Here is a 25786-nt window from a genome sequence, read left to right on the forward strand (position 1 = left end):
AGAAATCAACTTGAAGTTCATCGATTCAAAGCGTATTAGCACTGTGAGGATTAATCATTCCGTTATGTTGACTTTCGAAATAAAAGTTACCAGTCCCCTTTCTTCTTCGAAACTTGTGTGTCAGGCCAATTTGAAATCTAACTTGTCTTCTTTTCAGCCATAACAATCTTGTCTTTCTTCCCAGTCTGTCAAGTCGCAATTTTTCACTCTACATTTGCATTGCAGGCCAATCTCCGAACGAGAAGTTTTCTACTATTAACTTCACCGCCTCGTCAAACTTGAACCTTTTAAATACAAACGTGCAAAATGCCGGGAGAAACTCTAACGACGAACGGTTACGATTGATTAACATTCGTTTGTATACCGACCGTATCTTTTGGCCTAATTAAGTTTGTGAATCACGTAGCTTATTGCGGTGACAAAATTCACTGTCCGGATCGACGACCCATTGTTTCACTTGTGGGACGAGCGGAATAATTATCACGTAGCCGTTTCAATACGGGCCTAACAGGTGTGAACAAATGGTAAAAATTTCACTGTGAAGGAAAAACAGGTGCAGATGTGAAAACGGTGATTAATTAATGAAAATCTGCCTGTCTCTATAAACATTCCTTTGCAGGGAACAACGATCCATGAATTCATGTAACTGGTTGAACACAACTAGAAACCGGGATTATAGAGGTGTTACATAGCAGGAAAAATGCTAATTACATAATCAGACAAGGATCGAGATACACATGCACACGCTAATGCAGCGGCAGGGTAACGAGGGAAATTTCTTTCAGGTAAAAGTGCCAACGTACTTCCGAGGGTGGTAACCAAGTGTTACGAGACCCATTTGTACGATGTGTAATTAACACACGTAAATCATTTTCCTGTATAATTTTTACACGATTTGTCTGTATCGACAGCTGCTTAGCGATAATTTCCTTTATTTCAGTACCATTTTTCACTCTCTCTCTTCCACATATACATATACACATATAATTTTGCGAAGCGGGCCGGAATTCGTCGTAGAATTACGAGGCGACTCGGGCTTCGCCTTGGTCAACGACCATTTTACGTAATTCATAATTGCTCCGAGGTGTTTCAGTGGGTCACGCGATCAGGCCTCTCCGGAGCAGAATAGAATTGGCAGAAATGAAAAACGCTAACCCGTGTAATTGCTCGAGTGGTTTTAAATTGGGCGTGTTTAGGCCAAGACAACGACGTGAAAAATGACGTCCATTAGCAAACGTAATGAAATCCGATTCGTAGGCTGTTCGAAGAATGACGCCCCCTGCAAATTGTTCACGAAACTTGTTTATCGGTTCGGACATTAGACTATGACTAGTTTCACTTTTGTTTCGAACGACGAGGAAAGCGGACCCCGTCCCATAACCAGAGCGATGCCTGTGGGCCCCCTAATAAGAAATGACTAGGTGTCAGATTAGCGGCACGCTCTATAACTTGCTCGACGACTTTCTTATTTTTCTACCTTGTTATCACGGAAGTAACTTCCGCATTATGCTGCACCGTCGAACACGTTCATACCGTCTATCGATTCCCGGTGCTCGATATACTGTTTTTCCCTTTTACTCGTGCGGTTGTCGATTCGTTCGTTCTATTTCGACAACGCGGCGATCATGCGAGGGAGTGAAACTCGCCTCCGAACTTTCGCTCGTCAGTAGCGAAAATGAGAGATAGAGGAAAAATAATTTATTTTAATGGAAACGATAATCAGGATCTGTACATTATGGAACACGTTTCTTTCTGCAAAGCATTAATACATAGTTACTGCTAATTAACGGATCAATTAAAATCCAGGTTTACACTCTCACTTACCTTGTTTGCTCAATTTTTATTTTTTTTCTTACCTCCAACTGACAAGACAGCGCGAATGGTGAACTGTATCAACCAATTATTATTCCGTACGTTACGTACACACATAACGCGTGTTCTCAGATTTGTAATAACATTTTATTCACTTACGATCGTAATACATACAAACGGTATAAAAATAATAATAATAACATTAATCACCATAACGCGCAAATTCGTTCAAAGCTAAACAATCATCGAGTTTTCGCCTTAAGTTCGCGTACGTTTCTTTTTAAAAATATTAACTATCACTGATGATAAAAATAATGGTAATAATAATACGCTGTGTATAAGAGAATTAGGGTGGACCTATTATTAAAAATTAAAAACTATGTACAATGTAGTATGCGGATGACAAAAGTGTATACATCGTTGGAAATTGTTACATCAGCTTTGTCATGTTTGTATAATATATATACAGGTGTATAGAAAGTCGATTAAATAAAGCCGTAAAGTCTGGTGCTGCGTGTGAGATGAAGAGAGAAAATAAAACCGACGAGTAAGGGAGTGAAGGAAAGAAAAAGAAATGAGAAAAATCGATGCATGGATGGACGGATGGATTAATAAGCGATAGTTTTTGCGCCCGGAGAAGGCAGTTCCGTTTCATTCGAAGGAAAATGCAGCAGCTGCACCGTTTCGCATGGAATTGAGCCGCTGGCACGGTTCAGCGCCGGTTGCGAATCGTTGTTAGAATGTTGTTTAACGAGCTGCAGCCACGCCAATGAAAGTGATTGCATTTGTACCGTGGGTATTATAGGGTACACAGAGCGGGTTCTTTATTCCCCTGTGTCCGCTAATAAAGGCAGCCAGGCAGGCAGAGTGGCTTGCAGATAGCGTTCGCGACGCGAATTGTATATTGCGTAAGATCGCGGCCAACGCGTCTCGGCTTTTTAGTTTTAAGTCGAGAGTCCAGAGATTGGATCAGAGGAAGTCTGTGAGTATGTATGCGCCTATTATAATTGTTTGGAAAGAGGACGTAATTCTTTTGCAGAGAGGTGCATGATCCTGAGGCAACAACCGTGACCCACATCCACTATTCGGCATGTATTACGTAGCTTCGTGTACGAAACAACATCCCGAGAAATTAAGAGGAGGAAGAAGAAACTGTGTGGATTGTTAAGAAAAATAAAAAAAATTAAAAAAAAAAAAATAGAAAACTCGGCAAATTCTTTTCGGATTTAATTCTCGCCCCGTGAGAATTCTTATCGCTTAGCGGTGCGTAAATTATATTACCGCACGTCGGGATTACACGGATATATTGCCGGAATTGTTGCTGTTATACCTGTAATGTAACAAGGAAATCGGTTTTTAACGTGATCTGTGCCGCAGCCGTGCATTGCGTCAGGTGAGAGCTTTCACTGCGTTTGTTCCTTATACGAGAATTTACGGAAACACTCGTCACCGATCGTTGGATTCCATCACGTTGGCTGATTCCATAAATCGTGCTAAAGATGATCGCTGGAGAATGTTTCAAATCGATTTCCGCAGGTCGCGATCGGCTCGCGTCGATAATATCTACCGGCGAAGCTTGACTCTGTTTCGCGATCAAGATCACAAAGTTTAGAGTATCAAAATTATAATGGAGAAATAGAATCATATTTTTATAACGTGTATATTATATATAAGAGGTTTCAACACATCGAACGCTCGGCATGAGAGCGATTGACGTCGATGCATCGTTAGTTCACGGTACGTTAAAGATCCGACGTAGTTCTACCGTTGCATGGAAGAAAGAAAGAAAGAAAAAAAAAAAGACTGAAATTTTGTCAAAACGCGTCAGTTAAGCGGCCCGAACGCGACTAAAACCCGGCGGAAGCACCGCGCAAGAACTGATCAATCTGTCCAGCGGAAAGTGAGGAAGAATCGCTACCAGCTGACGGGGACGGCGAGATGTAGTAAAAGGGTTGAGAACCTTCCTGGGACTCTAGAAGTTGAAACCGATGAGGCTGCTGCTGTCTGCGTTGTTGCTGGGCGTAGAGTTGCTGGGACTGTTGAAAAATTTGGGCCTGCTGCTGCCTGAATATGGCGGCCTGTGGCTGGGGGGCGGCGGCGGCGGTTTGCGGCAGCTGTTCTCTTTGCCTGTAAACCGACGCCGCGGAGGCTCTGGGCTCCTGTTCCGTCTGCTGTCTTTGAGCGAGCTGTTGCCGCGCTACAAACGGTTGCAGCTTGTGACTCAAACTAAAATCTCCGACCGTCTGCGGCAGGGTCTGATAAAGTTGTGTATTGTACTGACCGGTTGCCGGGTCAAAGACCAGTTCCGACTGGTAGATGGGGTCGGCGCGCTGCGCTTGTTTCGGTTTTTGGCTCTGCAGCGGGACGGGTTGCGTGGGCCTCACGGGTCTGGGACTGAGTCCCACGGTGTTGACGTACCGCTCAATCTCCGCCGCGAAGTCGTCGCCACCTATCGGTGCGGGGCTGGTACTCCGGTGACGAACCGTCTGGGGCCCAGGCCCAGGGGCGTAGATCACGCCGGGCCTCTCAGTCTGCGCGACGGGGGCGTACTGGGCCGCAACCTGGGCCGCATGGGGCCTCGGCGTGATGGCGACGGCGGGCACGAACTGCGGCCTGTAGGTCTGAGGCTGGGGGGCTGGGGTGGTGGTCGCCTCAAGGGCGCGATAGATGGTAGAGGCGGGGGTGGTCGGGGCCTGGTATCGCGGGGTGGTCGGTTGATAGACGGCTGGACGTGGGGCGGGGGTCGCAGGTGGTTGGGTAAAATGCTGCCGGCGAGGAATCGAGACGACGGGGGGACGGCGCTGGGGTGGTTGGGGCCTGACGTCCTCGAGTTCCTGGCTTTCGTCGTCGTCGCTGATCTGGTACTGGGTCTGGAAGATGGTGGTGGGGGCCCGCGTCGTGGGGGCGTAGGTGGGGCGCGTGGGTCGCTGGACGGGTCTGACGGAGGGGTAATTTGCGGGCCCTGAGACGTCGTCCTCGGGCTGTCCGCGGACCGGTTCCTCGTCCTCGTCCTTGGGGGCGTTGGGGTCGCAGGGGTTGCCGGATACGTAAGTGAACTCGCGCTTGTTGCCGTCCGGATCGACGTACCCGTACTTTCCGCGCACCACGCAGTCCGTGCCCCGGGTTTCCTCCTTGAACGAACCGTCCGCCGCCTCGTAGCCGAACGTGAAGGAGCCGTCGTCGTTCACCTTGTTGTAGTTGCGGATGGTCTGAACGGGCGGCGGTTTCGAGGCGCTCGTGTCCTTTGAACGTGGCGACGGAAGCGCCCGGGTTCGGGGCTGGTACACGACCGGGGATTCTTCCTCCTCCACCCCCGCACCCTCCTCATCCTCGTCGACGTAGTACACCTGACGTTCCTCCACTCGCTGTCGGCTCTGCGGAACGCGTCGCGCTTCCGAGAGGACCAGGAGGCAGACTGGGATCACCTGCGGAAAATTGAAAGGATCAGTGTTTTGAGAGCGCGAAAATTCCTGACCGGCACTGCCGGCCGATCCACAATTCTTCATACTCGTGTAATAACGAGAATCGTGACCGCGCAATGTCGGCCGCATACTTCCTGCGGTGGGAACGCCCTGCGCCAGTTTGCCTCGCGGTTGCGTAACCGCTTTGCTCGGCTGACCCGAATCCGCCGGGGCACCTCGAGACCGGCGTGAGATTCGGATCCGGCGAACTAGATCGCCTTGAACCGTCGTGGCAGTCTGCGGATCGCGTTCGCAGTGTAACATCCAATTATGATCGAATTATAATTTCTTGCGGAATGAAATTTGAGTGAATTTTCATGAGCTTGATCGCAATTTGTACGAATTGAAGTATGATATGCGGGAGTACGTACGGATTTGAAACGAAACGATAATTTTTTACAGTGGAAGTGGCACTGATGCCGAACGATCAGAATTTACCGGTCGCGATTAAACGATGATAAGTCATCACCCGCGGTTTACACACCTAATTTGTAACCGCCAATTACAGAGGCTCCAATTTTGTATACAGAGCGAAATCTCGATCGACGCCTTGCGGCACGTACGAAGGAGGCCAAAAAAGGCTCCTTGACTACTAATGGTCGTTTGTTAAATTCAAGTCAATTTACAAGCCGCCTCGAGTTTTTTTTTTTTTTTTTTACAAGCACCCGCAATTATGACGATGCTCAAATTACAATGAACCATTATCGTCGAATTTGATCTGTTTGAAAGAAGAGATCTTGACCGTTGCTCGTGGTCATCTCAGGCTAACCTTCGGAATATTCCCAACTCATTGTTAACTGACGCGAAGAAAAAGCGAGTCGGTGATATCCATCGATTTCGAACGAAGGGTTCGACGACGCGTTCTTTCAGTTTAGTCACGTAACCAATCACTTCTAATATTGTTTCCTAACCGGAACGTGGCGGAGAAGTAAGAGGAATGTAAAACCGGGGAAAATGTAACCGGTAAATACGGAGACCGTTGTATGGGAATCGTTTGAAAATTGAACGCTGGATATGCATCGAGGACGGAAAAAGAGGTCCGGCGATTTTATTACAGGTATAATTAAACCGGGTACTGCCTGAAGCAAGCGTGCAAAATGCATGTTCGTGTGACCAACGTTGGGCAATGTATAGTAAAAATCGAAGCACGACGACCATTGCGCACTTTTACGGTCAAGAAATGATCGTAGCCAATCTGAGATAAATGAGCTCTGGAATATTCCTCGGCAGAGTTGGGAGCACCAAGGTATACGGTCTCGGTGTCGACCGACAAGGACGGTAAAATGAAAGTGAAATAGACGGACCGAACACGCCTTCGAGCAGATCGGCCCAGCGATGATCGTTAAGCCTCTTGTATTTCGCGCAATTGTTCAGCGTCTAGAACAATCTTGTATAAATAGTATGATCCGAGTTAGATCCAGCAGTGACCTCGAAAAATCAGTGATCAATACGCGATCAAGGTTGGCTCGTGTTCACCGTCGTAACCGATCGATTGTGGCTTGAAAATCGAACGAAATGCGATGCATCGCAATGCTGTCAAAGTGACGGAATTATTTGAGGACAGTGAAACCGATGTACGAATATATATTCAAGGCGGATAACTCCTCGCTATTTAGTTCACGTCGGTATGTAAAATAATAAGCGAGAGTCAAGTACTGAGTCACATTGCTGGTGTTACGACACAACCGATCGTTGATCAAATTAGCAACACTTCGGGTTTTGATCGATGGGAAATGCGACTCGTCGAAAGATGAGGCTTTCCAAAATTATCTTCTTGGAAGAATCGAAAGTTGCTATAATTGCGGCGCGTCAAGTTCAAGCGCAATGCCGCCGATCCGTTCCCCGTGATTGCCGATCGTTTTCCATCTATTGATTAACAATAATTCGATGGAAAGTGCAGATGAAACCGCGAAGATGAGAAGCCGCGGTGATTTTTTGCCGCGGTGTGCGTTTAGCGGCAAAGGAAAGTGCCTCAACAATCAAAGGACCGGCTGCAAACCCTGATCGGCCAATTATAATGGCGTGAAAATCGCCGTTCGATTAGAGGTTGCGGGCTGCGAAGCGTGAAGAATAGTAAACAAATACCCTGGGATCGCGTTAAAAAGAGATTGAGATATAAATCAAGGTGATCCGAGGTGCATTACTGCGGTGTAATTCTGCTTGTCATTGAGACTGGAAACGATACTCCGTGATCAATACAAGCATCAGAGTTCGTGCCGATTTTCAGGTAACCCGAACCATACACAGTGTGAATTCCGGATTACAACGCCAAAGGGTCAAAGAGTCAAAGCCCTTCAACGGAAATGCTCTCGGACGTAAGGCCTCAAGGTTACAAACCACGCCGATTTAGAAATTTATCGTTAATTGCTATGTCAATCGGTTGTTTGGAGCCTTGATTTTTTGCAATCTGTATTCCAGGTCACCCTTGAATCACGCAAAGTGCCGAATGTGAAACGGATCTTTTTGCGACTGTTATGATAATCAATCACCGATTGTTCAGCCCCGATTCTGTGCGATCGTTGATCGGCAAGAGTGCCAATTACCACTATTTACACTCCGTATTATAGCCCTCGGCAAGAGATTTACGAACTGGAACCACTCGCCTGTGGTGCACTTGTCCCATTGTCGGAACACGGACGATGTCGTAGTAGCAGCTACCAGATGAAAGAATAATTGCCTCGACTACTGTTTACCCACAGATTGAAATCTAATACCGATCACTTTGAAGCTTCGGGCTGTACAAGAGATTCGAAACGGAGAAAGAATCGATCGGGGAACACCAGTGGCTGTGTTTAACCAGAGAACGATTTTGACAAGCATTGTTTCCAGTGTGAAACACTGCGTGAATTGACAGTGGCGCGAAGAAAGTCGCGAGATAGGCACAAGCAGCCTGGTATTGATGTCGATTTGTCGCGATGCAGGTTGCTATTCAAGAAAGCATTTCTGATATTAGCCTCGCTTTCGCAGAAAATGTTTCACTTTTCTCCGTGGTTAGTTTCTAAGATGAAACTAGGCCTCGTTAAAAAGCTTGCCGATGTGTCGCGACGATTTTCTGCGATCGACACATGTTCATAATACATGTGTTGCTATAATTTTAACTAATTCTAAGTGGTGCAAATTTCAGCAAACTCGGGGTGTGTGCACCCTTTTAGAGTCGGTGAAAAGTTTCAACTGTTTATACAGCTATAAGAACTCCCTTATTTAACAAAATTAGTCTGGCCTGGATGTATATTTCATCGGGGAAATTAAATCGGCGAAATTACATCGAGTGAGAGGTAAATCGATGAAATGTGGCAGACTTCGTTGGTATGTATTCTTTAATTTCAACTTACTTGTATCGAACATACCTAACCGCGCAGTTGCGCAATTAGACATCGAATTCAATTTGCATAAGATATAAGAATTGTTTTAAATTTATCACGAGTTCTCTTATGCGTGAAATAATTCATAGTATAACTTTCTTTCAGACCTATATATGGGACGCGTTATATGAATGCTTATAAATATCAATCGATTTGAAACTCGACGTTTCTGCTTTCAGCCTAACGATTTTCACTCGATTACGACAACAAATGGAAACCAGAGTATCGATGATATTAGTTAAGGTGGAAGGTGATTGCGTAATTACCAAGTCTTGTACCCTTCGTGACCGTGATTACGAATGGAGAACAGCGAACAGTTTCCCAGCGTGGGTTGTATTATAGTTTATTTCTCAACCGGTTCTATATTATTTCATTCATACCCTTATTTTGTATATAAAGCACAAAATATTTGGCGACGCTTTTAATTAGCGGCAAGAACAGGGGCAATCTTCTGGCACGTTTATTACAGCTGACAGGCGCGACGAGGTTAAGCTGTTTAACGTTTTAGAACTCGAGCTTAAAATATAACGGCAAAAGTCTCGTCGCGAGGCACGATAAATTTTGGTGAAAAACTTGAATATGGTCGACAATATTGTCCGAGGCAAAGACAAAACGGGAACAAAAAATAAAGGAAAAAAAATGAAAAAGATGAAATAACGAGGGAAATGAAAAGAATTTCAACCCCAAGACGGGGGTACTCACCAGTAGAATAATCCTCATGGTGGTTAAATGGGCTCGGGCAACGGGTATCTGAGAGTTTCACTGAGTAAGTGCAAGCGGGAAGTCGCGAACCTGGTCCTTTATAACTTACACGAGCGTTTTGCCTCGAGTGGGGTAAGGTGGAGGGGTATTAATGCTCCGACACTCGTGTACCTTGCCTTCCTTACCTTTCTGCCTTCGCAAGCACCGTTGTCCGTGGCTTGTGCCTTCTGCGTTTACGTTCCTCTCGTAATCCGGCTTGTATCATCGTTTTTTAACCATGCAAACACATCCGCACTGCCATGGCAGGGCCATTGCCAAACCCATCCACGCGCATTGCCAAATGCTTGCGCCGACTCGAACGAGCTTTGGGTATCAAACGAGGACCATTGCACTCCTTTGTGGGTTCAGGTGCAGCTGGAATTCATTCGCATGGCTCTCACCAAGTCGTGGTAAATTTGAAGACCCGATTGAGGGGACCAGATGTAATTGTTTTCTGAAATGTACATTTTACGCGAGTCATGCTTCCGGGTCTATGACATCAGTCTTTAGAATTATAGGTCACAATTTGTCATATTTATGTGCTGTACATATACCGAGAGAGAACGAAAATCGTCAATTATCGAGAAAAATTAACGAATCTGGTGACTTGCAATAAAAGCCAGACCAACGATTCTTTTGCCATTTGGCAATCACCGAGTTATTCTGGTTTGTCAGCAATAAACAACTGTATCGTCAATGGCTTGTGATCAAGAAACTGGAACGAGGTTCGGACAGTTTATGATTTTCTTTCTTCAGGCTATAATACGAAATCCAGTTCATCTAGTTAAAATAATCGCATCGCAATGTTACGAATGGCGTCGTCTTTCTCCGTAGTCAATTTTACCCTGACGTGAAGGGATAAGGGCTAATTTTATTTCAATTTGACCGAGCTCAAATTTTGTAGAGCTGTAATAGAACAAAAAATAAAAAATAAAAATACCTACAGTGATTGCTGCAGCTCATGGGCAATGTCAGTACGTACACGTTGTCTCACGATATTTGAACTACTACAATAGTATAATGATACGAAAAAACGGCGACAAGGCCATGATGATGATTTTCCATCGTTCAGTCCTAACCGGCACGTATTAAAATATCCTTGATAATATATGTTGCTGTTATTTTTGAATTAGTTACAGATAGAGGCGGGTGTCAATGGTATCGAAGATAGGATCGTGAGAAAAGTGGTAGGCGTGTCATCGGGCTGGGAGTAAATCTGCGCCGAGTGTACCAGCTACGACCTTTCAAGGTTTTTTCTCATACAACTATCCCATGCGCGTATGATCGGCGGCGGCGTGTATCAGCGTCTCATTTCACGTGCCCACATTGAGTCAACCTTCTTGCAAAACTATCTATATTACACATCGTGGAATTCCGTGTACATGTGCATATACAAGGAGTTTCAGATTCAAGCGATCGACATTCGTCGTCTTATCGTTTAAAGACGATTGGTCAATTAGCCACTTTGGGATTCGCTAAGAATTAGGAAAGCGCGGTTGTGATGTATAACTCGACTTCTGAACCGAACCCGTTACCTCGCAGTCGCGTAATTGGGCTGTTCACGTAATTTTTTACTTTTTTAGACAAAAGAAATTACGAAACCAGACGCCCGCTAACCTGGTGATTAAATTCTATTACACCTTCCACCGGGGCAGATTTACACGGGGAGATGCGTCAGCTGACAATGAGCTTGCTCTTCGCTTGTGCCGCTGCTTTCACTGTGCGCCAGCTGATTTTACAACGCCGAGTTCGTTATAGACACGACTATCAAATCACGGCGCTTCGACCCGTCAATGAATACTCGATGTGAATGAATGTGGAGATGCTCCCTCTCACAGATTCACCTTTCAGGATCAGCTGTTCCTCGCCTTCGGCTGCCGCAACCGCATCGATCTTCCTCTTTCTCCTCCTACACCTCTCCGAGAAGCACGTCAAAGTGTTTGTGACACTGACATTTTTATACAACGATATCCTTAGTTTCTTTTTTCTTTTCTAATAGCTCAAAAAGTGTAAATTACGCATATCAAACATCTTTGAATAAATCATTTGAAACGGTTTGAACACTTTTTTTTGCCTTTTCAAAGTCCGCCTTTAATCTTTCAAACGAAGTGCGAATCTGCTTATTTCACATTCCGCGTTTGATGGAGTCGAAAATTGCTTGCGGAGTATGAGAAAAAGCCTCAAGGCACCGGCAGACCGACGTCCGAATGTTATCCAAAGCTCATAATTCATTGTCTTTTTTAATACCGTTTCGACTAATTGGCAGGATGTGATTCCTCCTCTGGCCTTGGACATATATTTAGTCGCTGTCCCGTTCACATACGCAAAGCGACTCTTCGTTATTGAATCTAACCTCGTGATTAAACTAACATTTGTATTAAACTAACAGCCTACGATCGAATAACGACGGAGTTCAAAGGTCGAGTCACGGTTTTACCCGCCTCTTTAACCCGGTCATAAGCCGATATTTCCGGATAGAAAATCGAGCTTCCGGGTCTGACGATTTTAACGAAGGCACGATATGCTGAGAGCCTAATCGTACTGCCGGGCCTGGTTTTTCTTATTCTTATTATTGTTATTTTTTTTTCTTCTCTCTTTTTACCTTTGTATGCGAGCGCACGAGTCGATGCCAAGAATCCGAGTTACATCATGGGCGGCAGCCCATCGACCTGAATAACAGAACAGGATACAATATAGCGCGTGCTTTATGTGTACGTACTTTGTCTGATAGTTTATCATCGATCGTCTTTGTTTCGACTTTTAACTTCTCGGATTGTTCACGCAGAGAAAAAATTTTACTCGTCATTGGTGGTTGATTCAAATATTGTTGAAATTACGACAAAATTTAATACAAGTAACTATTTATTTATTGTTAGTGTGAATATCGTTGTCGGTACTAAATTTTTTGGCCATTCTAATATCGAATCCGTTCGTTTAATTTGATAATTGTTTCTTCTTCAAGTAAGATCTCAACGTTAATTTATTGTTGTACTAACAAATATCGAATCAACAGTGGAGAATTCATTTTTATTTCGAACATCGAGCGGAATTTTTTCGGTCAAAGTAAAAGATGAAAATATAGTCAAGAACTGTGTAGTAACCAGAAATAGTAGAAATTTCTTGCAGTGTTGTGTGCGTATGTTGCCAAATCGCACGGTGCATGCAGTCTTAACTGTTTATTATGTTCTTTCAACGAGTTTCCTACGCATCGGTATAATATAACAAACAGCGGGACACCCGTGGTGTTGAAATCCTCACGCTGCAGCTATTCTTCGATCCAAACGATCCTCCGCCTTCATCGAGCATAGATCACACGCGCTGATTTACTTGCTTAGGATCTAAATTTGGACTTCTTTCAGAGACGCGGCATTTCCCTCTCTGCGCCGTACGCCTGTTCAAAGCCCGTGGATAATCTGATTAATATCCTCGAACGGAAAGATTTATACACCGGAATTATGATCCATGGGCGGAATGAAAAAACTCAATCCTGTTCTCGGCTTTGGAACGTGGGTGTTGAGTACTCGGATTTGACCACGAAAAATGAGAAATCGATTCCTTATGCCTCGTGGAGCAAGTATTGGATTGATGGAAAATATGGAAAGATCCATAATGTGAGTAAAATAATTAAGTAGGAAAAATCAGAAGCGCTCAATATCTACTTTTGTATTATGTCATTGATTTTTATCTTTCATTAATACGTTATTGATTTCAGGAATTATTGAATTTTGGCTACTCGGATCAAGTTCTGCGAATTGGGAAACTGTTTCTTTCGCAGTGCTTCAGGGCTCGAAGTCTGAACATTGAGGAGTTTGAAATTGAATATTCTTGATTATGCGAACAATTTCCAAAGGTACGTAAATCGAATAAAAATTCAGGATGAAATCAGATTCCAAGGTTGCCAGAAAAATTTCGCTTCTCTCTGATACGGTTAAGCTTTCTCTGCAATCTGGCTAGCAATTGTACTCTCGTATTTTCTGATTCTTGTAAAATTGTTTTTAACAACTGCTCGCAATTAGGTAATCAGAAGATCCTGTTTGCGAGTTTCTCGAGGTGTCAATTTTACGGAAACGAAGTCGTCGAATCGTGCCATACGAGGCTTTGACTCGATGCCAAGGATGCAGAAAGAGAAGAGAATAAAAGGGAAAAAATGGTCGCACCTCATAACTCAGCATTCTACGGTAAAAGTTGTGAAAACTCTTTCTCCGGTATGCAAACTACGCGTTTCCGAGCGACCCGTATGTCGACATCGGCTCGATTTCAGAATTGAGAAATTCCCGCAGCTATATATTCCGACAAAAAATGAAAAAGAAAACTGCACGGAGAAATTGCTCTATCTGTAATATCGAGTTGAAGCCTTTCAAACTCTTTGCGTTGCATGTAGTATAATTTCGCAATTTAATATTACGCTTAAAAATTTGTTAATTAACCGATTTATCCCACACCAATGAGAACCGGAATGGCGTTAATTATCGTTCTTTTAGGCGATGCAAAGTGTGAGAGCTTCGTTCATTCGGTATATAATTCAGGTTTTAGGTAAACCTGTGTACATAATATGTGTATTTGAAAATTAAAACAACTCTAAATATACACATACAGGTGGGTAAAATTACTCGAGGTCACAAATTCGTCGTGGTGCAATGACATTTAGTCGTGGGAACTTTTTGTCAGTACTTTTGATATACCTAGCTGCACTATTATTGCTCGGTAATACGGCGTTGCGTCACTTTTTGAGACATTAGGCATTTAGCGAAATACAGTAATTTTAGGCGTTGATACTCCTTTGCGGATGCAACCAAACCTACGTAACTGTAACTTCAGTTGTCTATATGCAGGCGCATTAGTGATTGAGCCAATTTGTAACTATTTTAAGAATAAAATCGAAACTTTTTTCAACTCGTTTTAGTTTGTCAATAGGTAGCTAAGCAATAAACATTTTTTAGCAAAGTAATTGGACCGTGGTTATGTCCCAAGTTTATTCCTATATGTGGTTTAATTTTTTTTAGCAATCCCACGCTTCAAAAAAGTAGATTTTATAGAATTCAACCGATCATTGAGCAGAGTTTTCGTAGTTGGGCTCAGGAATATAAAAGTATGGACGAGTAGTGGGAAAAATAGCAATTTGTCGGTTGCTGTAGAACTGTTATCAGATGTTGATCGTCAAATAACGTGAATGAAAAAATGCCTTGACGCATTGAAGAGGTCGAGTTACTGAGAAAATGTTCACCTCCAGGGAATTCATGTCTGCCCTGATGGTGAAACGAAACTTGTATGGATTTAAAAAAAAGCCAATTCTGCAATAGAACATAATCCTGCATGCCGAAAATCGGATAGCTACAAAAACTGCGAAATGAAATGAATCAGGGCCTTGGGACATATTATTTTGGTCGATACGTTGCGTAATAAGTAGGTATAATTTCGATTTCCCCATTTCTTTCGGTTACCAGAGTGGTTTTACCAGGGGCCGACTCAACGTGCCTGCAGACGATAAAATGGAGAGAATTTCCAGGGCGGTGAAGGTGAACGTAATCTGGTTTAGCTTGAAGTGTTTGCGTAGTATGCCAGATAGATTTACGCGTTCATTTCTCAGCTCGCAGCGGGCCGACCACACCCAAACACCTTTCTCGTATTCTCTATAATCCGTACCAGCTAAGATCGAGCGAAACGCGCATATCAAGCCGGATAAACAGCGCGGAGCGCCGCGATGACATAAGTTCGAGTTGCGACAAGTTTTTGCTCGCCATTAACTGATAAAAATTGTTTTCAGAATAAAAGGCTGTAGTAATACAAATGAATTGAGAATTATATCTTTTTCTGCGTAACAACATTCCCAGCTTTCGCCGCTGCTGAACTTGTGCGTGAAACCGGAACGTCCGTTTGCATATGCATCGTTTCAGTTTGCGAATAATTAAATAAGTCATACATATTATGGCGCAGGAATCAGCCTTCTTAAAGTCGCAGTTGCGTAATTCAATTTCACCCCATTCTCAGTAGTAAAATATTTTATTCGGGAAACGGTATTATGGTATACGATAAGAATATAATTACTCCAAACTGTTCTGTATGTATGTACGTACACGGTCATGGTATGCAACGAAGCCAAGATTTTACACGCGTATAAACTATCCTTGTGAGAAAGCTGGACGCAAAGAGGTGTCGTTGTGCAATTCGCATAGCTTGTCTTAGAAATTTGTCTGAGTCAGAATATCTGCGATACAGTGTGTCTTTACGTCCGAGGATACTTTTTGCAACTCTTACCAACAAACGATCTAACACGCGATGGATTCTCAACATTTTATTAATCGCACTATCCAGTCATAGATATGGGGAGAATGAAATAGAAGTTGTCGTATAGCTATGCTTATTCCTATCAACTGCAAAGGGAGAAAAAGGATAATGATCATGATTGGTACTCGGAAAATACGTTCGTTTTCTCTTTATTTAGATTTAATTAGACATTAAAATAACCTAGTGACAGACGGGCGAGCTCTGCGAGTATTTCGGTGACAAGATCGCGAGAAGTAGTTAGCGGGGTCCTCGCCATCCGTACAAAGCTCCAAAGAAGCTTTCCCGTTGGCTCTCATCGACGCGAGCCCGTCCTTCGTTTCTAGTAATAGCCGAAGCTGATGTCGTGAAGCGGAGCAGCGCCTCCCTGCGGAAGCGCGTAGTCTCTCGCGAGTTGGTCGAGGATACCGCCGCCTTGGCTGCGAGCCTGAGGTTGGGGCCTGGGGGCAGAGACTGGTGCGGGACTGAACTGAACGGGGCCCTGAGAGTTGAACTGCGGGCGAGCGGGTTCAGGCTCATCGTATGCCTGGGCCTGGTGGACGGGGGCGGGTCTGGTGGCGTAGCCGATTTCCTGACGGCTCTGGGGCAGCGGGGCGGGGGCGGCGTGGGCGAAGACGGGGGCCTGGGGGGCCTGATGGGTTGGGATACGGGCCCGAGGGTTCTGCTGGGGTGCGTAGATCGCCTGGGTCTGGGCCTGCTGAGGTTGGTACTGCTGGACCGGGGCCTGGGGCTGGGGGCGGTACTGCTGTTGGGGTTGGGGCTGGGGGGCGAACTGCGCACGTTCGTAGGCCTGCTGCTGGCGAAGGGAGGCGGCGGCGGGGGTGGGTCTTATCTGGGGCCGAGCGGGAGCGGGTTGCTGGTAGTCGGAGTAGTCTTGGTAGTTGGTGTTCACGTTGTGGAGGCCCTCCTTGTTCGTAGTCTCGTCGACGAGGGTCGGGGGTGCGACGGTGATGCCCTCGCCGGAGGGCTGGAAGCCGTACTTGTTCGCTCCGTACTCGACGACGCGGACCTTCCCCGTGTCGTCTACGAATCCGTACTTGCCCTTGACCTCGCCTGTCGGCAGCTTAGTCTCGATCTTGAATGAGCCGTCACCACCCTCGAAACCGTAGGTGTACGAGCCGTCCTCGTTGTGCCTGTTTATCTGCTTCAGGATCGCAACTGGCGTCGGCTTCGGCGCAGATGGCGCTGATGCTCTTTGCGCAGGCGCCGGCGCTGCTGCGTAACTTCGCGGCGTCGGGTGCGCCGGTCGCGGCGATTCGTAGTCCGCGTACTCGTCGCCGTATGCGTTTCCACCCTGCTGGTACTGCTGGCCGGATACCAACGCCACGGCCAAGGTCACCACCACTATCTGGAAAAATAATGAGACACGGGTTATTGTTTGAGTTGTAGTTCCATGATCTACGTTTGTTCTTTTTTTTTTACTTTTCAGTGAAGTAACCGTTCGTAATCGAAACGTTATAATTCATGTGACCTGAACCTGATAAACCAACACGTGCAATTGTAAATAGTTTAGGATTTTGAAATTTCACTTTCCATCAATTTGGAATTTCAGTTTTCAATAACGCTACGAGTCGTCCAATCGATTTTCAATCAACGCTAATCCTACAATTATCATCGCACTGTCACCACTTCAGACTCGTGGCACAGCTGCTAGCGCAGTCAGCGTTTCTCGAGAACGTGTTCTTCGTCATCGCATGACCTTGCGAGGAAGCCATGGAGAGAGGACCGCGCGCACTTCCCAGCGGACCAGGATTCATGGGGGATTGTAGAGGGTTTTTCATCGAGTTTGAAAAGCTCGGCGCCTGAGGCGTTGTGCGGCAGCAGATTTTCGGAGCTATTGGAAGTCCGCAGTTGTCGCGACCTTGCTGCGCCCTGGGGCATGAGGCCTCAAGCTTCCGACGCTCGGACACGAGATCTTCGAACCAAAGGTCTCGGCCGCCCTTGAGAAGCAGGTAAGAAACAAGGACCAAAAGGCAGTACGTCATCGTCGACGTCGGGGAGAGGAGCTCCCATAGGAAACACGGGATGCTGGTGCTCGTCGGGCAGCATAGGCGGGTCAGCATGCTGCCGTTTGGGTTGAACGTATTTCGGATTCTTAAGTGCAACTTATTTTTTTTTTTTTTCTATTCTTTATTTACCCGGAAAGTTTTTGCCACGTAAAAATTTACAGGTTCGACCGAAGACGTGTCGCGACGACAGAAGAGGGTCTTGCTAATTTATCAAAGCTACTCCGAGCTTCTCTCCTCGCGCGATTGGGCTTCGTTTATTTTACTTTTTTTTGTTAATCACGTCAACGGTGTTTTACCCCTTTCTTGCGGTCACTACCATTTTCGAGTTTGAAGGTTACCCGTTTTTGGCTTGCGAAACGCGCTTTTTCACCCGCACCTCGAACGCTCTGCAATCTTGTTAAAACTATTCCACCGATAGTCAGCGTGCACGCGGTCAGCACGAGGCATTGCAGGCCATATTCGAGGCTGACAATTTTCGTAACCAAAAATACGTACATCCAGCCCATCGTCGCACCGTTGTCGGGATAATGGCAACTGCCGATAAAAATTTGCCAAGCAAACGGTTTTGACGAACGGTTATCGTTTTCTGGAGACGCCTACTCGATGTCGATTCAAGTGTCGTGAAACGGTCTTTTGTCATGAATTATTTATTACCTCAACGCTGCAACAGGAATAACTTGCTCAGTGGATAACACGTTTGAATTTATTTATTGAGAGATTTATAGCGCGCCGTAGAGATTCAGTCTGATTTATTTATCCTCACCCGGTCATTGATTCACCGCGTTTAATCCGTTATTCATCGCGATAGCGATGTTACTTTTACTCTTGTTTTACTACGGTTAATACTACGTTCCACGGTGCTAGCGGTGATCATTCAATTACGGGTCTTACTCGGCGAACGAACCGGGGAGCTTTCGTAGCCACATAAAATAATATATTTAATCGTAGGAGTCATGTACTCGGTACACGGAATGTAAAAGCGAACGAACTTACGTAAGCTTGCGGTCGTGCGCAAGACCGCGACCGATTCGAAGTAAACTACAACTTATCGTTTTTGCCCATATGTACGCAAAGAGAAACACTTGGACTCGATTCGTCGTGTTAAATTAACTTTCAATCACTCGTTTGCTCAATCATTACTCGAGGAACATAAATCCTCAATATCATCGTCTAATGATAATTTTCAATTAATCGGAAAATCGATGTGATCGGGTTGAACAAACTTTGACCAATTCAGAAAAAACGTCAGATTGACACAATTTTTCAGTCATTGAAATCCAGTGGTATTTAAATTCAATATTTCGCGGTATCTTATTATATTTAGAAAAGAAACCGATCATCGAATTAACAGAAACAATTTGTGTGCAAACAAGTTTTTAAAACAATGATTTGAATCTTGTATGACTAATTCGATACTGCCAAGAGTTCGCTTATAAGTCACACAGGCAGAAACGAAATCATTTTAGAGAAAATTCATCTGTTCACGAGGTTGAGGCTTGATATACCGCACTACGTCGTACATCATACTATTTTGGATTCCCTGTTGTTTTAGAATCGAACATTACAAAGCGTCTGAATTTCTACTCTTCTCACTCGTAACAAAATTCCCCATACCGATCACCTCAACGTCTCAAAACCCTTCCAACATCGTCACTGTCCTCCGAACGGTAGCATATTGAACGTACGTCGCTCTGTATATTCCGCACAATAATTTTGCACACTCACACGCGGTGGTTATATATATATTATAGATGCCGAACATCTCGCGAGCGTAAGACGTTGGCACACGCGATTAATTATAATTCACGCTGAGATGGATATACCGGCGACACTAAATTGGTACGTACCGTTGCAAGGGCCCGCATGCTGTCCAGTCTGCCTGCAGTGTATGTGTGTGTTTTTGTGTATTGGCAGCCAGGCTGGTGTATCAGCCTGCAATCGGTCGGGGTCCCCTCATATATACCCTAGACTTCTCCCTCGACCCCGCCATTCCCGCCATCCCCGACGGCTCCGGGGACTTTCACTGTTGCTGTTGGACTCCCGGTTTTGCACCGGCTGTCCGCCCGCTTTGTCACTTCGTAACCACACTTCGGGCCCTCAATTTTGGCCCCATATTTTGGTTCGCGCACCTGCCCGGCTCCAGGGTAATAAATTCGTCGTACCGAATCTCGATGCAATGTCCCTTTTTCCCCCCCTTAAAATCAAGCCGAGTCATCTCTAGTGGACCGTTCGTAATTAGTTGACTAGGTGAGGAGGAACAGCTTCGACGGTTACACGGATGACTTGGCATCGATGCTTCTTCTCGGTATCCGAGGAAGCCGTCTAATTCCTATGACCTTTTCGACTCCGTCGAGAGGTGATAATTAATAATTATACCTCGGGTCCGCAATTGACCCCGATGAAAATCACGGCTGGTTGTTGCTCACATCGATGGTTCATCCTTGAGCCAATTATTATCATAACGACGATGCTGAGAGCGACAGGAAAAATTACACCATGTAATATTTTACCGTATAGAAAATACCGGTTATGTATTTTTTCTTCTAATGGTATTATTTTTAACTTCTATCAAGAATTTGCCAGCTGCGGTGACCAGCCTGACATCGATATACTCAAGGCTTATTGTTACCTGACATTCATCAGCATACGGAAGAATGTGAAATCTATACTCGATCTGAAATCGGTGAATTTTTTCAGCCACCACCTTCCACTTTCTACACACCTTACGCCCATCGCTTATCGTCTATCGCTTTTCAATCCACCTTATACCCCATGGTTTAAAAATTTCTTGCAAGGTAAGGTCGTCGCCTCTGGAGTAGAAACCACTTGGACGGTACGTAGTCACTGCCATTTGCTAAGTGATCTAACAAACCGGATTTTAAGGCGTTCAATTTATTTAGTTCACTAGCCGCTTCGGTACTTGCAGCATATATCAGGCGTATACTTCCGGCTCGAGTGCGTCGCGTCTCTACGTTCGTTATTGTTCCACCTGAACAACCCTAAGTAATTTCGGTCTCATTTTCTCCTTGTCGTTTCCGGTTTCTCCGCTAAATAATATGGCTTCTTGTTTGTTCTTCTTCATTTTTTGGTTCACCACCGGGTTTTGGTGCTCGTAATTACTATCGTGAAAATGGACAGCGGACAGAGACTGATCGTCCGACCGGTACAGAATTCATGGAAGAAAGTAGAACAGGTGAAAATCGAGCACGGTGGGTACCTGTCCGCTTCGTAAATAAATGGTAAAATTATCGCTTTTTTTCGTTTTCCTTTTTCTATGAGATGGCGAAAAAAGGTTACGCAGAAAAAAGATAGAAAAAAAAACTGTTTTCGCGATAGATCTATATTTACATAAGACAGATCTTACGCCTTCGATATGCGGCCTGGCTTTGATCGGGGCGCGGAGTTAGCGGTCCAAGAAAGAGAAAGGACGCTGATAAAAACACTCGGCGATATTCCACCGACTGACTCGACTCGACAATGCAGTCCTGAGCTGAGCAGCTCGTTGGGCAAAGGTCGGCTCGCCTGCTTGGCAGAATGTAGCCTGGAGGGCATCAACGGGTCTCCGTGCCAAACCAATTGCCGAAACTAAAAGCTGCACGAACTTATTACACGACGGATATATCACGTAACCGCTCTTTGCTACTCAGATAACGCAGGTACCTTACAGCTGTTACATAGATCCGATTCAAGCCCACACTTTCTTTGATCGATGTCTTGTGTCTTTCAGCGCCGCGCCGTGACGCTGACTCGTTCTTTGGCCACGGTACCAAAGAAGTTACGACAGAAAGAAAGCACAGAGGCTAAACTCTTGGTGGCTACGCGACACACCTCAGTGACTATCGCAACAATGGACGTCCGATGACTGTCTATCATTTCTACTTGCACTTTGATTATTCCACGTGCAAGTGTAACCCGGTTTTTGCGGTAATGCTATAAAAGTGTTCAGAGTCTATGGGGCCCACCAGCCACCGGACGAGCGTGACCGTTGCTAATTATCTATTGTGAGTTTTGTGCGATTGGTCTGACGACATTGAATGTCACGGTTCCTTCGGCGGACCAGGGTGATCGGTGTAAAATTAGATTATTAGATCTGGCTGGGATTCGGATCTAGTCTTATCAGAATATCAGTTTGAAATTTGACTTCTTCAAATCATGACTGGTCAACTTATTACAGCTGATTGACCACCATCAAATGAAAGTATTTATTGCAAGGATGAATAAATGAATATTGTTTCAGGAAATTTGCATATTTGCAGAACGGTTGTAAGTTTGCGAGTTCGACTCATTTTAATTAGAGTTATCAATTAGAGTCTCAAGCGTTTTCAAATAGGATTTTTCTGGAAATGTTGATCAGTCTGACTGACAAGGACGTTAAAGGGCTTTGCGTAAAGCCATTTTTATTCCGCATACACGACCGTCTAGTGGATCGATAGGGCACTTTTACCTTCAAGGCGCCAGACTTTCCCCACTTTCCAGTGGTAATATTGAATGCGATTACATCCTAGTTACGTTATACATATACCGGTACTTGGATTGACGCTGTTGACTTTCTTCAGAATGCGTAAGTAATGCGCACAATGCTGTCAGTTTTAATGAACTCTGGCGTAATGATAATTGCAGCAATCGTCGGAGCGCGACATTCGTGACGGCGCTCTGGTCAGTTATTTCCCATAAGTACTTTTTCCCTGCACACTATCATACGTACTCGCCGTCGAATTTTTCGAATAAAAATACACCGAGTGGAAATAAAATCGCGAGAAACACTGTCGCCCCGCCTTTCAATCACGTGTCGAACACGGGTCTGGTCAAGCCAGGAACAGCGTTGACGACCTTGATCCGAATTACTCCGGTTTGCAGAATAAGAGTCTAAAGTCACTCCGGGTATACACACATGCCGCATATTTATTTCTCCGTCGTGCTTCGCCATGCGATACTATGGTGTAAATTGAACTCTGGTCAAATTGTACATTCCACCTATAATGCGACTGCGTAACTGAAGGGTTTACGTAAAAATTGAAGTGTTCATGCACAGTGTCCAGATGAAGGGCCTACGCTTTGGTGCACGAAGGGAATAACAATCGGCCGATTTCACCTCGGCGATTCTGGATCCTTGTATTAAATCTCGTTTTATTGAATCGTCGGGAATATCCTTTATTCCCTTGTCGCAGTCAAGTCGAGCCGGTTCAGAGCACAACGCACCAGACAATGAGCATGGAATCAGGATCATGAGAGTGCATTTTGCGATCGTAGGTACATCCTGTTCAAGGCGTGGTGAGAGATCATCGAGCTGCAAAAAATCGGCTAAAATTTTATGCCGAGTGAATTAACCACTAGGGCAGCTCATTATCACCCTTTGACCAAACGGTTTCATCTTCAGCGATTCAAGGTACTCGAGTCCCAGTCTGGTATGGCAATTACGGAGCTGCAGACCTCTCGAGTTTATTTGCTCTGGATATCCGCATTGGGGAGTTCAACCCGGCCAGTCCTCCGTGACGCAGACCTCGCGGTGACATTGAGAGGAGAAAAATGAAAGGCAGATCTTGGTGTAGCAACTTCGATTCGTTTCCTAGAGACTCGTCCAGCGGCAAGGACGCCACCACGCCTCCAGCGGCATATCCGGAGTGGGGAGAGAGCGCGCGGCTTGCGGTAGCTCGATAAATCGAACCCCCTTTCTGACTTTTTTCCCAAATTAATACCGGGTAAAAATCTGTTTTCAATGGATAATAGACATTGGACGGTAACCACGCTGTTCATCGTAGCAAAGCATCTCGAAGTCGGATGCTTTTTTAAATCTCTAGTCCTGGCTATTCTTTTACCAATTCTACAAGGAATGGAGGAAGCACTAGTTGTCTTTTGTGTCATCAGTTCCATCAGCATAGGGAGGAGAACTTTAAGTAATCGTGTCTTGGTACTTCTGACAATTACTTTCACTTCTATTCCATTTAACAAGATCCATTAGGGCAGATTTCACAGATCCTGATGATTCGGGTCACGTTACACGATTCGTGTATTTCGCTCGAGCGAATAGCCGAATTCTTGGAAATTTCCTATTATAGATCAGACATGAGTTGCGAAACTTCCTGTACTGTCTGTAGAATGCAAGGCCTGCCCAGCCTTTCTGACACGTTAGATTCCTCGGGCCTCGGGGGTACAGCTAACAGCACAGCATAGCCTCGTAAAGTCTAGACAACCCTGACATTTACTTATATAGAGCGACTTGGTTGAATTTAGTATAACATATATTTGATGTATGGAGAAACGTCGGAGCATTCTGATCATATGAATCTCAGTCGCCTTCTTGAACAGGCGTTGCGCCGCTTTCTGCTTTTATGTAATATGCACGCACGGTGTTTGTTAATTCGCCTAAGTTGCCACCCCTTTCGTACTTATAGCGTAACTGTAACAATGTTGTTACGCGATTATTTAAACCGCAAAGAAATCTTTCAGATTGTCTGACATTTCTTTGCTGCAATATTATACACTGTGAAAATCGCGGAAGAAAACCGACAAGCAGTTGGTGCAAAATTCTTACTCTCAAGCAAAAGCGGTATTGCCTGTCGCACTTGAATACTCGGGTGATTTTTTTGTCTCCCGACAAAACGCACTAGCCCATTGATGTGATAAGCAGTTGAACCTTGACTATCCCTGGATACTAACGAAATCCTTTTACTGCTAGAAAAAAATTTGCAATTTACTTGTCGGTCGCAGACTTGCGATACCTGTTACGGACGTGACTTCGAGACGTTGCACAGCAATTAAGGAAGTACTAGAAAATTTATCAGCCTTTTGGCTGTATCTTCCAAGCCGCTGCTAGCAGCGACTCTGGACAGCGTAAAATCGATTCCTCCCGCAAAATTACGTTGATATAGAGCATAAAGGAATGAATGCTAGCATTCTTCAAGATCGGTAAAATTTACACCAAAAATCCAAAGGAGTAAGCCTTGTTGTGTTCAACGAGAAAATTTTTTTGTTTCAGAATCAATTGAGATCATTTTTTCTAGACAGTTGGATTCTGGAAAGTATAGAGAAGAAATCCGAAACAGGAAACAACCAACAGTTGAAGAAACGCGAGAAAAAAAACGGTAAAAATCGATGTTCTTTTAATGTTAATACACGTTAGATAAAATAAACTCAATGCAATATCAAACATCATACATCGTTCCTGCAGAGGGGTGTTGTTGCTGTACGCAGGCCAGAACCTAAAACACATTTCAAAACTGTAACAATACAGTGAAATTTCCAAACAGCGGATATCTTCGTGACTAAAAATATTGACCGTTATTAAGGATTGTCCGGTATTCAGAACAATATTGACGTGTACTCATGGAGACTTTTCGTCTGTTCGTTGTGAGCATAACTCCGTTGTTGGGAGATATCCGTTGAGAGAAGTTTTACTATAAGTATTTCATTTAGTATTTTCCGTGTCCTACTTGAGACAATGTATATTAAAACTTATTTGCACATATAATGATTAGATTTCTTGCATAAGGTTTGATCGAATTCGTGCAGGCCTCTATGTCTTTCGCTTGATTTCTATTGGTCAGTATGTTGAATTACTACACACTTACGCCGAAACATTTGTACTATAATAAGAGCTTAATAAATGAATAGAACTTCGAGCTATGCAAATGTGATTTTTCTTTCCAACCTTTTCCAAAACATATCGTAAATTTCATGTCTGTTGGCCGTATGTTCTGATCTATTGTTCAAAAGTTAATCCTTGCTTGTGTTGCAATTCTTGAGGATGAATCAGACCCTCTGGAATGCGGGATAAATGTGTAGAATAGCAGAGAACGTACAGCTGAGGATATTCTGAGAAGAATCGTCGTTTTTCGACGGCAATTCTTGATTCAAGCCACACTTTTGATTGGGCGAAAAACTTTTGGTCTCAGTTTCGATTGATATGGCCCTCTTTTGGTTAATTGAACCTTCGGGAACTCGGGCACCGTGGCTGAAAAAGCATCAGACCATCAGCGGTAAGTTGTCGAACAAGAGACCAGCAGCACAAAGAATTACAAAACGTAGTCTGTCGTTTTTCTGCTATAAATTTTCAACCGTTGCCTGCAGCGAATTGAGTCTGTGCCTAGTCTATTCCTTTCGTAGTACGACGTCAATATTT

General features: G+C 44.6%; 2 protein-coding genes and 1 long non-coding RNA gene across 5 annotated transcripts; 1 reads left to right on the forward strand and 2 right to left on the reverse strand.

Annotated features, from left to right (window-relative positions):
- LOC124296794 (uncharacterized) lies at positions 1-25268 on the forward strand. Its single transcript, XR_006906459.1, has 6 exons — positions 1-524; positions 620-785; positions 12736-13004; positions 13089-13226; positions 13393-13554; positions 24644-25268. It is a non-coding gene; the product is annotated as an uncharacterized LOC124296794 (long non-coding RNA).
- LOC124296791 (proteoglycan 4-like) lies at positions 1941-9429 on the reverse strand. 3 transcript variants are annotated; one of them, XM_046747148.1, is made up of 3 exons: positions 9338-9429; positions 4094-5237; positions 1941-3998 (listed from the first exon to the last, which is right to left on the reverse strand). In XM_046747148.1, the coding sequence occupies exons 1-3, from the start codon at positions 9353-9355 to the stop codon at positions 3727-3729; spliced, it is 1434 nt and encodes a 477-aa protein (XP_046603104.1). In that variant the 5' UTR covers positions 9356-9429; the 3' UTR covers positions 1941-3726. The 3 variants fall into 3 exon arrangements, with proteins under 3 accessions (XP_046603104.1, XP_046603103.1, XP_046603102.1); XM_046747147.1 differs by having other exon boundaries at positions 1941-4009; XM_046747146.1 differs by having other exon boundaries at positions 1941-5237.
- Positions 15795-19668, reverse strand: LOC124296792 (altered inheritance of mitochondria protein 3-like). The gene is made up of 2 exons (XM_046747149.1): positions 19515-19668; positions 15795-17006 (listed from the first exon to the last, which is right to left on the reverse strand). The coding sequence occupies exons 1-2, from the start codon at positions 19530-19532 to the stop codon at positions 15981-15983; spliced, it is 1044 nt and encodes a 347-aa protein (XP_046603105.1). The 5' UTR covers positions 19533-19668; the 3' UTR covers positions 15795-15980.
- Positions 25269-25786: the final 518 nt, after the last annotated feature.

The sequence above is a fragment of the Neodiprion virginianus genome, chromosome 1 (genome assembly GCF_021901495.1).
Source record: "Neodiprion virginianus isolate iyNeoVirg1 chromosome 1, iyNeoVirg1.1, whole genome shotgun sequence".
Taxonomy (NCBI): domain Eukaryota; kingdom Metazoa; phylum Arthropoda; class Insecta; order Hymenoptera; family Diprionidae; genus Neodiprion; species Neodiprion virginianus.